At 48.6% G+C, this 13,977-nt stretch overlaps 3 protein-coding genes across 3 annotated transcripts; all 3 read left to right on the top strand.

The window, feature by feature from the left end:
- Window positions 1–3,523: 3,523 nt before the first annotated feature.
- BU24DRAFT_466231 (uncharacterized protein) lies at window positions 3,524–6,064 on the top strand (the record flags this gene model as incomplete). Its single annotated transcript, XM_033532347.1, has 1 exon — window positions 3,524–6,064. One exon carries the CDS (start codon window positions 3,524–3,526, stop codon window positions 6,062–6,064), a length of 2,541 nt encoding a protein of 846 aa, XP_033379871.1.
- Window positions 6,065–6,465: 401 nt separating this feature from the next.
- On the top strand, window positions 6,466–7,531 carry BU24DRAFT_486256 (lytic polysaccharide monooxygenase). Its single transcript, XM_033533410.1, has 2 exons — window positions 6,466–7,205; window positions 7,282–7,531. The coding sequence occupies exons 1-2, from the start codon at window positions 6,650–6,652 to the stop codon at window positions 7,491–7,493; spliced, it is 768 nt and encodes a 255-aa protein (XP_033379870.1). The 5' UTR covers window positions 6,466–6,649; the 3' UTR covers window positions 7,494–7,531.
- Window positions 7,532–8,253: 722 nt separating this feature from the next.
- Window positions 8,254–13,275, top strand: BU24DRAFT_426613 (uncharacterized protein). Its single transcript, XM_033529017.1, has 3 exons — window positions 8,254–8,520; window positions 8,627–8,832; window positions 8,891–13,275. Exons 1-3 carry the CDS (start codon window positions 8,326–8,328, stop codon window positions 12,978–12,980), a joined length of 4,491 nt encoding a protein of 1,496 aa, XP_033379869.1. The 5' UTR covers window positions 8,254–8,325; the 3' UTR covers window positions 12,981–13,275.
- The last annotated feature ends 702 nt before the right edge of the window (window positions 13,276–13,977 follow it).

Raw genomic sequence — 13,977 nt, 5'->3', positions numbered from 1 at the left:
TCTTTTCTTTTTCTTCGCTGCTACAGCAATGACGGGAGAAGCGTACGGTTAATTTCTAATGACGATGATTGGAAAGAGAGGACGTACATCACGATGTGTGTGTGTGGCTCCTACTCGTTGGGAATGCAATGATATGGCATGGCATGACGTGCTGTGATAAATTGGATAACTGGTGCCTTGTGTGGCCTTTCCCCTTCCCCTCACATGAGGAGGGGTGTGGTGGATGTTCTACCCGTTCTTGTATATGACATATAGGGAGAGATAGAGTGTGAATACATGCCATGCCATGGATTGATCAATTGACTGATTGAGTGAGTGTCTGAGAGGTGTTGAGATTAGATAAGGTAGTGGCTGTGATAATGTGTATGCGTATGTGTGTGTATGTGTGTAGCACACACCAAGCAAGAGGGAAAGAGCAAGAACGAAAGGAAGGATAGACAGTAAGTTCGCGAGTAAATGGACAAGACAAAGAAGATCCCTCCAAATCCAAAAAAAAAGGTGGGGATTGGAAATGCTCTGGTATAATGCTAAGACACGATCTAAGTCTTGAAGCCGCCAGTCAGTCACACTTTCAGACAAGGGTGTTCAAACAAACACACATGTAGCGGCCCGAAACAGTCTCTCGCCCGGTCTGACTTCACAGGAGCGTGTGTAACACATGGAAAAGGGACGGATATCCGCGTCCGAGACGAGAGGGCGCATGGCGCAACGGGATCTATCTGCATCTGGGTGGCGGGTCTTGCCTTAGGGTGCTCAGCGGGAAGGGCCGATGATGGGAATGGGTGTGGGGAGAGGAGGGGAAGTACGGCTGAATGACGATACGGTAGATACTGAATGATCGCCCAAGTCACACAGACAATTAACTCATGCGAGTGCATTTAACACTGTGGAGAAGGGCGTTTGAAATGATTGATGATGCCGGGTGAAAGGGAAAGGGCAGGTAGGGTCGATCAAAGACAGTCCGGGAGAAAGATGGTCGGTGACACATAGACGCAGTAACTAATCGCTAATCAAAAAAAAAGAAGCGTTTATCGTGTCTACGCTGTGGAGGACGTTGCAGATGAATGCCAATTGGGTATGTTCTTGGTTCATCCCTCAAGATCATTTCCTTTCCCCAAACGGCATCACAACCTCCGCGTGTGAGCTCGACAAAGCAGCTTTGAAGATGATGATCAATTCGATACTGATGATCGTTCAAGGAAGCTGCATGAGTGGTAACCCATCTTCCCATCTGCTTACAGCCAGCTGTGAGTCGTGTAGTCTTGTACAGTGGTAAGGCACACCCCCAGCAGAATATGCACCGGTGAAACATTCAGGTAGCCGAGAGTACGGAGTACAAGTGTGGCAGCTTAGGGCTATCTGTCACCTCAAACATCGTTGTGCTGTTTGTAACCAAACTATCTAGATATAGCTGGGCGGGCTTGGGTTAGGCCCTTGTGTTACGGATACTGGGGGTTGTCGTTTGCTTTTTTTGTACAACCTTCCCCCACAGCTCCCCGTTGATTACGGTGGCAACGGCGTGGTTTCTGGGGTAGTATGCCTGTAAAGTGTAGAAAGCAGCACTGCTGATCTGTTTTGGGGAAATGTTTCGTGTGATGTTGTCTTAAGACTCGTAAATATATATGCCGTGTCTGTCGAAGATGCAAAAGATGGGTCATATGCCCGAGCAGCGGTGACCCTGTTGGGGGAATACTAGGAGCCTGGAAATCCTGTTTGAATGCCCCAAGAAGGGCGTTTCAAAGAAACAACTGGTGTCACGGCTTCGGCTCTGATGTATTAGCGATAGTTACCAGGTGGGTCCCGCCGTCCGGTGGAGGACAGGCAGTAGTGGTATCAAGGTTGTGGCTAGGATTGGGAAGATTGGACCAATAAAGGCAGCTGCCGATTCGGGAACCCTTCGTCATGGTCAATTTCTATTTTGAAGTGTCGAATAGGAAGCGCGAGTTGTCATAAGGCTGAGGATTCCAAATGACTGTTGGCTGGCTGCATTCGATGTACGCCCCATTTGTCCGCCCACTTCCGGTGGAAAGGGCATCTCCCTCTTTATCTGGCCCAAATCAAGGTTTCTTGGTGGTCAATATTCATACGACCATTCTAATGATGAGATTAGACTAGTGGAGGATTCATGGCTGCAGCTCACGCTTATCGAATACCCGTGGACAACAATGTGAACATTCACGCCCAACTACGGTATGATTCATTGCAAGCTGATGTGCAGTAAAAGTCCAAGATTTTGGAGGACAGTCCTGCTGATACGTGTCAACAGTCCTCTGTCTTGTTGTCGGGCTCACAGTGGCGGTGATCCCACAAGGCTGAGGACAGGCTATACAGCCACAGGTGACTGGTGTTTTTGAGGACGATCCCAAATGCCCCTGGGAGGACATAAAGAGTTATTGTCCTCGGTGTTGCTGTCGCAAATAATTACACAACCTGACTGTTGCATGAGTTGTATCTGGTGGTTGCGTTGGCCAGATGATGGAATCGCTGGCCGATTGCTACGTCTCGTAATTCCAACAATGAAATTCCGTAGCAGTGGTCTTACAACATGTCGCCGATCGTTGTCGCACCCTTGTAGTATGCAGCTGAGCCATCTTGCATCGTAAAGAGCCAAAACTGTGAAGATGCGACATGCTGGATGTCATAGACATTTACCTGATAGTGTGATGCGCGAGCCGGTTGACGGTCTGTGCACCATGAATCTCGTCTAACTATGTGAACTGGAGTTTGCAGGCGTTCATTCTATCGTCACATCCAATCCAATGCCCTTCTCACAAGCCTACGAATTCATACTGTAGGTCCGCCATAGTGCTTCCCGCTTATCGTGTATTCCTACTCTACACCGGTCGAAGGCTCGATCGCCGCGTGGCCCGGTGCCAACCAAAAGCAATGGTACGAGGTAATCAGGCTGTACTCCAAGACGGGACCTGCTATTGCATACATTCTGCCGCCCGCTCCGCGATATCTGCGAATAGTATCGTCCGGTCACTACACAGAGCCTCAAAGCAACCCATAGTTATGGTTACGTTGCTAACTCGTGCAGGCAGGCTGACAGTCTGCATAGCTGGATGGTCCTCCCATCTGACACTGAGTGGCTGCGTCCGGTGAAAGGCTCCCAGCCAATGCAAATGCGGGGCTTTGAAAGCCCTAGCATTGTAACCAATGGAACGTTCTTGTGCCTCACATTCTTGATTTTTCGACTGACGCATTCATCTTCGATGTCGCCAGGCATGTCGGTATTCTTGTGTTTTACCAGAGACTCTATGTGCGACTTTGACGTGGGCGGAGGTCGACATGCGTATTTCTGTGTGAAACCTCAAGCACTTGGCCGCATTCTGTATATATTCGAACAGCCGTCTTCAGTCTGCCTCGTCTACTAATTTGAAATACCAGCTTATCAACACTTCACTCTTACTTAGTCTGCCTGTAGCGACATTTAGGAGGACGATTTTGATTGATTTGCCCATGCTTTCTATCAAACATTCGTGCCCCACATAACACTGCCTCAAGATTCTATTCTGCCAGTATGAGTGCTTCACATTTCAATGCCCAATATGCTGGCAACGACTACTTTGCCACACAACATGGCGGTGCACCTCGCCATATGTCTCATCAGTCTATGGGACAGCCAAGATACAATCATGGAGGTATAGGTTCGCAAAACCAGGGTAACCATCACAATCGCAGACTTGTACAGTGGGTAATCAAGAGATCGAACAAGGAAGAGTCTTGGATGGATATCGATGCTGTACAATGGTCGTACTCTACACAAACCCTCCAGGAGGAATTGGACCGATTAAGGCGAAAAGACATCACTGTCCAGCGCAGCTTCGAGAAAATGAGCACGAAAGCTAAATCACGTGTGGATCATCTTATTAGAGAACAGAACGAACAGCTCTGGAAGGTGGACCCCTCATTGAACTGGACAATCGCGGGACTCGAGCTCCACTGGAACATGGACGAGAAGGTGACTTTGATGGGTCATCGCCGCAACATCCTAAAGCGCATCGACATATTCTTGGAGACTGAGATTCGGCCACAATATCAGAATCTTCTCTCGCAAATGGGTGCAAACATGAACAATTATGATCGACCCAACAATGTACGCACAGGAAATAGCAATAATATGCCCTCAACACAGCAGCCTCGTGTGCAGCCGTTCAACAACAGCCACAACAACAGCCATCATCAACCGTATCACGGACCCTCCATGAGGCCAGAAATGGATGACTTCGAGTTCGACGAAGACTTTATACAGCAACCTTTCCGAAACAATCAGAGACCAGGTGGTGAAATGGGCATGAACCAGCACATGAACCAACCGCCGATGCGTGGACAAGGCCAATCTGGTAACTCTCAGCCGAATAGAAATCAGTTTGATTCCAGAGATGCGCGTCCCCCTCCCCCTCCTCCCCCTGTGCCCATCCCACAGAAAGCACCCCAGCCCATGCCTAAAGTGGAACAATTCCCTTCGCAAATGCCACCACCTCCATCCCAAGGCCAGCCACGACCGCAGCCAGTGCCTCAACAGGGACAGGGGAATCGTCCTCCAACTCAAAATTTCCCAAATCCCAATGAGAAACTCGTACCAGTACCGGTTCAAGGATCTCAAAGACCCCAAGGACCTCAAGGGATCAATGGACCTCAAGGATTTAATGGGCCTCAAGGATTTAATGGGCCTCAAGGATTTAATGGGCCCCAAGGATTCAATGGACCTCAACCGTTCAATGGACCCCAAGGGTCACTAGGACATCAAGGAACCCAAGGTGCGTTTGGACCTGATCAAATGCGTCGCCCTCTCACGGAGCCAATTCATCCCGAGATCCTGAAGCATCAAAAAGCCAAGCCAAAGCGGGACCATAGGGGAATTCCTTCGGACGACGACTTGGACGACATGTATGAAGATTGCGGGTCAGCAAGTGGCCTAGATGACGAGTCAATATCTGATGGAGTTCTCATCACTCGAGGTCGATCTCGCAGCTTGCGACGAAGGAAGAGCAATGCTAGAGATCCTTTATATTCGCACCCGCTCAAGAATATGTCTCCGCATATTTCCCAAAACAGTATACCCGTGCTGCCAATGAATCAATTTGGTGTTCAAGAAGGCAAAGACAAGCCAATTCATCCTTCAGCGCAGAACATCTACATACAAATTCCGTCACTGAAGGCGGAGCGAAGTCGGTCCCGCGATCGTGTTCGCTCCCCAAGTACATCAAGCAAATTCTCCCACAGAAGTAAACGCCACGAGCACGAAAAACAATATCATCGGTCGAGTCGATCATCTGTCAATTCGCCGAGAAACTCGTATAAAAGTTTTGACGGCCTTCACTCTGCTTCTACCTCTCATGGATCATCTTCAGGGGGCAGTGTACTCTACAGCAGCGACGATGATTCAGCAAGATCTTCGATGAACAGTGCGACGTTTTCGGAGCCTCAACCTTCCCATCGGTCACGAGAGCAGCGATACTCACGCTCCGATATGGACAGCCATCGCCGCCGGTCATCCCACCACGAATCTCAACGAGCTTCATCCGAACATGTTCATCACGAACATCCATCGCGCCATCTCCACGCACGCCAATCACCAAACGACCATCCTCACAAACAAGTAAAGCCGATAATTCACAACCCCGTCATGTCACCGCAGCCTGCACCTCACTTTGTCAACCAGCATGCTCCCATGACGTCGCCTTCCATCCGGCCTCAAAGCGCGATGCGCCGCTACAGCACCCACTCTGCGAGGCCTAACCAAGTTCCTATTCAACTCCAACGTGCACATACATTTTCTCCATCGCATTCTGACCTCCCATACGTGAATGCTCCAGGCTTGGCTCAAGGCGACGCCTTGGATCTACACGAGGTTGCTGAAGCAGTCGATTTGATTCAAACGAAGAATGCTATTGAGAAGCTGCGACAAGCCAAGCAGATGCCGAACCTGCAACGTGCGAACACCATGGGAGCAAGCAGACCTTACACGGTAGAAGAGGATGAGTGGGCAGAAGATCCACATTTTGTCCCGAGGCAGGGAGTTCCGATGATGCCTGTGAACCATATCCCCGCTTGGTAGTAATCGCTTATTTGGTATTATTATTTCTAGTTTGCTTCCTGTAGCACATTTTAAACGCGGTTTCGTGCGCCGTTGTATGAATATATGCATCGGATTTCATTTGGAGTCTGTGCAAAGTCTTTGATCTCAACCCAAGTAGCAATGATATTCTCAAAGATCTGCACACTGCTGTTCTAAGTAATCTAAATGAATGCTAAAATACAATTAAGATTTCGTCCAATCTTCCATTACCAGGGACATTGAGCCTTATTGAAGGATAAGTTAAGTTCTAAGAGCGGTCTGTTGTGGGGTCGCCAATGCATTGTACTGATTGAAAACAATACTCACCGGGACATTAAATACCGAACATGGTCGATACTTCATATAACGGGCTCGACGTGCTCCGGTAGAATATCCAAACCCTGGCTTGAGCCATAAGATCGCCATCACTTGCCGGGTACGTGACTTCGTATCCATCTGGGAAAATCCAAGGGTATGCCTTATTTCCATCGATTGCTGGTCTTTTTAAATCCGCCACGACCTCACTAGATTCCATTGTAGTCCAAATTTCTGTTGGGTTGTATCTCTTCACGAACTGTATACATCATGAAGGCTCTTTCCGGTTTACTAGTCGTGCTTTCCAGTCTGCCGATCATCTGGGCACACTGGAATTACGATCGATTGATCGTGAACGGCGCAATCGTAGACACGACACCCTATCAGTACGTTCGTCGCACGGACAACTCCAACACGCCTCTTCAGAATGTGAACTCGACGGACATGCGTTGCAACTCGGGAGCCGACTCGGGTACAGATCTCGGAACGCAGACCTACACCGTCAAAGCCGGAGATGAGCTTGGTTTTGCCGTGAAAGACACGTTCGGCCACCCGGGCCCACAGCAGGTGTACATTTCGAAGGCGCCTGGACTGGCAGCGGAGTACGACGGTAGTGGAGATTGGGCGAAGATCTACACTCTGAGCTACAGCCTCAACAGCTCGTACGGCGCAGTTGATGGCAAGTTGAAGTGGGCCACACACCGAGCGAGGACCTTTAGGTTCAAGCTGCCGGAATCGACTCCACCAGGCGAGTACCTTCTACGCTCTGAAGGGCTCGCACTTCATGCTGCCCACAAGCCTGATAAGTCACAATTTTACATTGCTTGTAAGTAGATTGCATCAGATAAAAGTTTCTGGCGTGGGAGAACGAACACAGACGATAGACTGATACACTCCACTAGGCGCACAAATCAAAGTTGAGGGCACTGGTGACGGGACTCCAGGTCCAACCATCAAGTTCCCAGGCGGATATCAATGGAATTCTACAGGTGTTTTGATACCCCAGTTCTGGAGTCTAATCGAGAATTACACTTCTGCTGGTCCGCCTCTGTGGCCCGAAGGGACAAAGGAGGAACACGTACTTGTAGGAACTGTGAAAACGTCGGATGATTGAAGGGTAAATCGCAGCGTCCGAGATGTTCTTCAGCGGTGAATAGTAATATCGAGAGTGAGTATCCATAAACTAGTTTGATGGTATCGCTCAAATTGGATTCATCGTATTGACCTGGTGTGGAAGCCAATGAATAAGATAGATCATGAAATATTTTCACTATTGTACCGTTCCACTGTTTTTAAGATTCGTCGTGTATAACCTTGGTGTCTTGTTCTTCAAAGTGAGCAATACTCCGTATCTGTTAAATGCGCTCAATTGACATTGACGTCTCGTTACGTTCAACATTCAACACGGCTATTACGGTCCATCAGAAAGCGCCACCAGCGCACTAATTAGAAATGCTTCGGCTGGTCTTTACTCAATTTGGAAAGTTGTTTTCGGTCTAATTGTCCCCCTTCTTCTCCTCTTTCCTCCGCATTTACCATGACAGTCCATGTGCTTATACAACCGTCTACTTGACCTCGCTACATTTATCGAAGATGCCCGTACAACGCATCTTTACCTAGGTACTTATTGATGACAAGTCAGAAGTGTACTCTACTGTTGTAAATTTCCATTCCCCCCTTTGTCTGCTGTACACACGTGCTCCCCGTACCTGACGATGCACAAGCCTCATGCCATTCATGATCCGCGCGCTAGGACGATTCATGAGATTACACGAGGCTGACATGGGGGGCACGGGGGCTGAAAATAGCGCCGCGCTGTAGCCTGTACCTAGGTCAGGCGAACAATCTGGGCAAAGACTTTTTAACATCTTACCTACAATGACATTGTGGACATCAGGACGCGTGTTCATCATCGTCCTGGAGTATCTGGTAGTCTTTATTTGAGCATGGAGAATGAAGATGGCGCAAGGCCGATCAGGAACCCGGAACAAGCTCATAGACGGCCTGGAGTCGAGCACGGCGCGAGTCAAACCGAAAGAGCTGGAGTCGCGGAAGTCGAGTCCAAATCAGCATCCTTAATCTTCATTAACCACGAGGACAAGCGATTTGTCTTCCCCTTGGACAGTGCCAAAACTTGGGAGGTGAGCTTCAATTTATTCCCTGTGCCAAAGTACAACGCGCTATGCCGCGCATAGAATACGAGATTGAGATACATCATCAATGCCGCTCTAATCTAACGTGTCTCAGTCGTTCAAACTTCTTCTCGCGCAAATATACTCACGTGCAGATCATGATATCAGAGACGCAGTATCGTCAAACAACTTCGATATACTTAACATCGATAATGAGATAATCCTTCCAACAGTTTGGGAAAGCGTCGTCAAATATCACCTGCCTCAAGAGCAGAAACATGGTTCTATTTGTCACACCGTCAAGATAGCGTTTTGGCATTTGTAGGTACCTTGCATCAGCTACTTGATTGATGCAAGCTTACTGAGTTTACAAATATAGAAATTCACAGTCTGTGGAGGATGAGACCAGACCTTATGTGGCTTCACGGCCTGCTGAAGCACCCAAACTACACGATACAGATGCGGAGAGAGAAGCGACATACAGGCCGAGAGGTCGTGTCAATTTGTTTAGAGATCTCCCAGAACGTTTTGGAAGAGCACGATCAGAAGAAAGGTCACGGTCTAGGAAGTCGCTGGGGATAAGAAGAGTACCTTCCACCTCTGATGATATCGACATTCGGCGTGAGATTCGACATGACCGCCGACGAAGCCGTTCGGTCTCTCCAACTCCAAGATACATATATCGGGAGTCCGATGACGAAGGCAACAGTGGTAGCGGTGACGAAGACGAAGACGAAGAGTCTTCTACTGATGACTCCAGCACCGATCTCAACAATGCTCCTCGACGTACACAACTGCCACCTCAGCCACGTAATGTTGGAACCTTGTCCGATTGTGATGGAAACAGGTTGATTTGGCTTATCGATACATCCAAAGTCAAGTTCTCTAAAACGACTAGTACTTCAAACGCCACGAGCAGCGGTGCAGAAACATCCAAACGATCTTTTAATATGAAAACCGATAACCTTCGGATCATCAAAGCAGTTCAGTCGTTCTCTGATGCACGAATGGCCATTCAAGTCCATACTCTCCCCGGGCCCGAAAACCCGTCTGTTTCACCAAGCATCAGCATTCGTTGGCATCATCTTTACGCAGAGACTCTGGACTTCGGACAATTTAAGCAAGCCTGTTTGGATTTTCCAGGGTTATGCAGTCGGAAAAAGATCCTTATAGCTGACCTTCTGAAAAAGATCGAGAAAGAAAAAACCAAAGCTGGTGAACAAGGACTATTTATCGAACCTGGAACAGTGCTGCGAGCTGATGAGAAATGTCAACAAGACTCATCGTCTGTCATATTCTCCTGCGTACCGCACTATGACGTGCGCGACCGGACGAAGAATGGGCTAACAAACGCAGACCGTTTGTTTCGCCCATCCAGTCTCATGCAGGCGTATTATCCATACCAGCCTGTAGAAGAAAGAGACTCCGAACAAGCTTTCAGGAAATTCAGAGGCGGTTCCTCACCGCAAATTGTCTATGTTCCCAGCACCTGGATCATGAATATTGACGCTCACGCGGTCGTAACATGTGGGTACAACCCTTTATCTGAAGACTTCGTGAAATCGATTGAAATCGTGGAAGAAGTCATCAAACCCAGCGTGGAGAGCCACGATTCCAAGGGATCCGCTTTGAACTCGATTACGAACATTCGACTTCGGGATTGGGAGGGCCGTGATCTGCTGTTCACTCCTAAAGAATGCGAAAGCTATTTCGAGTTTGAACAAAAGCTTAGGGAGATGAAGTATCCGGTACCTGTGACTGACGTCAAGGACCTTCGTCTCGCCTGTGCTAGTCAAGATAGCCAAAAGGCTGTATTACCCCAAGAGTGGACAGATATTCTGAAGGCACATAAGGGATATTTTCTAGATCTCACAATGCTGGACGAACAAAAAGTGGCAGATAGGAAAGCAGATAACATAGAGCTTGGTAGCAGGAACATCACGAGGATTGGTGAAGATCTAAAGGAAGTACAATCAGACACATTGGGGGTTCTGCCTTTCTTATATTGGCCAAACGGACCCATCACGGCACAAGAGACCTCCACAACCGGCTTTGGATACGACACCACTACAGGCGGAACTGCAGCCCGGCAATCTACATTTATTCCCCCGCACGTAAAACATGCAATGTATTGTCTCGAGCAAGTGGAAAAGACGATGATGGCTGAGATTTTAGGGGAATGGGATGCAGAGTCCCCAGTGGAGAAGTCATTCACCTCTACTAAGTACTACGAAGAGCTTCCAGAGTCAACCGTGGAGGATGTGCGACAAACTCTTATTTCGCTGCTACAACATCGCACTTCTCTTGGGATCGGGTCAAACAACCTTTCATTGCACCAAAAGATCGTCGAAGAGCACTACTCGAAACTCGCCAATTCTGTTGCAACCTTGACAGAGATACTGTATGAAACTTTGAAGCTCTTCACCTCAGATGTCGATAAGAGTACCATGCTCCGAAAGCTGTGGGGATCGGTACAAAAGATGTACTCTGTAGTCCAACGGATTCAGCAACGCTGTACCACTCCGAAAACCAGAACCTCCGGTCAATCTGGTCGTGATGCATATGTGGTTCGCACACAAAGTTCGATTCAGCAAGGCAAATTCGTTCCACTTCCGGATGACGAGGATGTGAAAAATAGTATCAGAAATTGCCGGACCTGCAAAGCACATACCAAATATTCAGATCGGGAAGCTGCAATTAGCCATCTTCACGATCATCTAAAAAGCCAAACAAACCCCAAAGCCAAAACCAATGTCGACGACTGGGTCATTGGCACACAAGAGAAGGAAAACGAGGAGACCAACGCGGGACACCTAGCCATACTGGACACTTCCATCAAGCAGGCTCGCGTGCTTTTGTCAGAACTGCAACAGTTAGTTGGAGGGGTTAAGAATGCTGACAGCCAACTTTCTAAGATTTATACCTTCCCACACGAGCTTCTGAAAAGTCTACACAGAACCAGCGTCTTTTACTTTGCTGCCGAAAGATCTCTATACTTCACAGAGTCAATGAACTCTCGCGGGACCCGAACCCTATCTCGTAGAGACAAACCATACGCAAAAATGGGCCTGAAGGTTATAGAACGGTTTGGTGAAAGCGCCAAATCTTCCATTCTATTAGCTCGTCGAGATCTTTGTAGTATGGCCCGGTCACCAGCCCCTGAACATGTATCGCAACGGCTGTCCCTAGGTCCACTCTATATCTGCAGCTGGTTTATCCGACGCCTTCTCGTGCAGCCCGCGATTGATGGATTGACCGTTGCAGATATATACCGGGATTACATTTCCACTCTGCAGTTTGAAGTCAATCATAGCCCCAGTAAGCGTCTGCTTCGCTCCATCAAGCTCGTGCAAGAAGAGCTTACGGCGCTGCAACGAGTAAACGCTTGGCAGAAGAAGCTCATCCAGTCATACGACAAAGTTCTTAACGATAGGACATATCAATTCGAAATTCTCGAACGAGAAGGAATGTTCCCATACGAGCGTCAGGTTCTGGACTCATGCCTTGATAATTTACAGGATACTCTTGAAGATTACAACGAACTCTACCGTCGCTGCGATCCTATGAGCGAAAGTACGAAACAATGGTCGGAAATCAATGAGGAGAACAACGGCAAAGCCATCATGGTTTTCACCATCGTAACCGTCATTTTCCTTCCTCTCTCTTTCGTGACATCGTACCTTGGCATGAATACCTCGGACATCCGTGACATGGAGAACAAGCAGTCTCTCTTCTGGGAGATATCTCTGCCGCTCACGGTAGTGACGATGGGCGTCATGCTCTTCATAGCCTACAATGGTGAAGAGCTCCGCACCTTGATATCTACTGCGTACCGCCGTCTACTCGGTAAGCCCGACCTAAGACCCGCACCCGGTGGCATCGGCGTCGCGCAGCGCAAACTTGCCCTGAAGTACCGCCCTCAGGCCGGCTCGGATTCGAATCTCGATTACCGTTCTCTAGCAGACGAAGCGGAGTTCTCTCCTACTCCCACCGTATGGGACGACCTGACCCGCAACCAAATCGCCAATTACGAGGACTATACCAAAACCACCGCAGCCACCTCGATGAGATGGGCGCCCCCGCCTCCTCTTCCACCTCCCCTGCCACCTCCACCTGCACTCGAAGTGCCGCCGTATAGAACAGTGGCCCGAGAGGATCCGGATGACCCCGAATGGTTGGACCTACGCGCCCGAGCCGCTCCCGCAGCGATCTACGAAACCCCCCGGCATCAGCGGCGTTACCAGCAGTCGGGCATGGCGGATGACTGGCGAGCGAGACGAGCCCGGACAGAGCTTCAAGACCCCCTGTTGCCAGTTGATACCACTATGCGATACCAACCCGTCGTATTCGACGAGTCACGTGTGATGCACACGACCGCCGCGGCGCAACAGACGAAAGGGTATGACTGGGTGAAGAAGAGGAAGCATAGGAGGCATGTTTATAGGAGGGAGCCCGGTTCGTCGGTGTGAAAAGTGAAATGTTGACTGCTAGGGTGGTAGTGCGGAAGGGAGGTTTTGTGGTCGATTTTCGCGGGAGAAGTTGCTTTAAATGGCGGTGGATGTACTAGGATTTCGGTCCTCCCTTTTTGGCAGGCACAGTACAGACAATGATTTGCATTGACTACAGGATGTTTTTGGTGCGAATATTGGGAAAGCATCGTTTGGCATGTGTTATAAAAATATTCATGTAGCATTAGCACACATAGCACACAGGATATCATTCAAAGCATAGCATAGCAAAGCATTTGTAGCATTTACAACGCCCATCTACACAGTCCTCAGAAACAAATGCTAGGCCGGTTGATATTTAGTGCTGTCATTTATGATGATGATTATTGTTTGGGATTTGCTTTTTTTTTAAGAGACTACTACTCATACATTAAAACTATATGGAATCTCCCTTGTCCCCCTCGAAGAGAAAGAAGAGGAGGAAAAACAAAGTATTACTATTCGGTTCCCAATCCACTTTGATTGGGTTCTCCGATCCAGAAAGGAAAGGGGATATGGACGAAGAGAGGTGCATCATTGCCTTGGTCTGCTTTCAATCCTAACAGTTCCAGCTTTTCAATTTTTCTTCTGAATTCCAAAAAGGTTCGAATTTCCAGTCCGCTTCCGCAAGACCGGAAACCGGGCGAATGAGCCGGGGGGTCCAGCAGAGCCCAGGTGTACGCAATGACAACTCCTCCACACAGTGGGATAAGACAAGACAAATGAGAAAAGAGACAAAGGCCAAGGTGGTATCGATCTTTTGGTATGCCAACAACACCGGCTTTCTCGCTCGCGGAATGGAAACAAAGAGTAAAGGCGAGCGAGGGGGTAATAGTAGCACGGGAGAATGTTCGTTAGGAGTCGTTACAAAGTCATGAGATTGTTGTTGAACGGGAAGGAAATTGAGGATACTTCGAGACAGAGGAGATACACGCTAAGGAAATTGCAGCAAGGTCGACATGGATAATGATGATTATGG

The sequence above is a fragment of the Aaosphaeria arxii genome, assembly GCF_010015735.1.
Source record: "Aaosphaeria arxii CBS 175.79 unplaced genomic scaffold BU24scaffold_9, whole genome shotgun sequence".
NCBI lineage: Eukaryota > Fungi > Ascomycota > Dothideomycetes > Pleosporales > Aaosphaeria > Aaosphaeria arxii.
The sequence above is the reverse complement of the archived record's forward strand: the minus strand, read 5'-3'. Positions and strand labels throughout refer to the sequence as shown.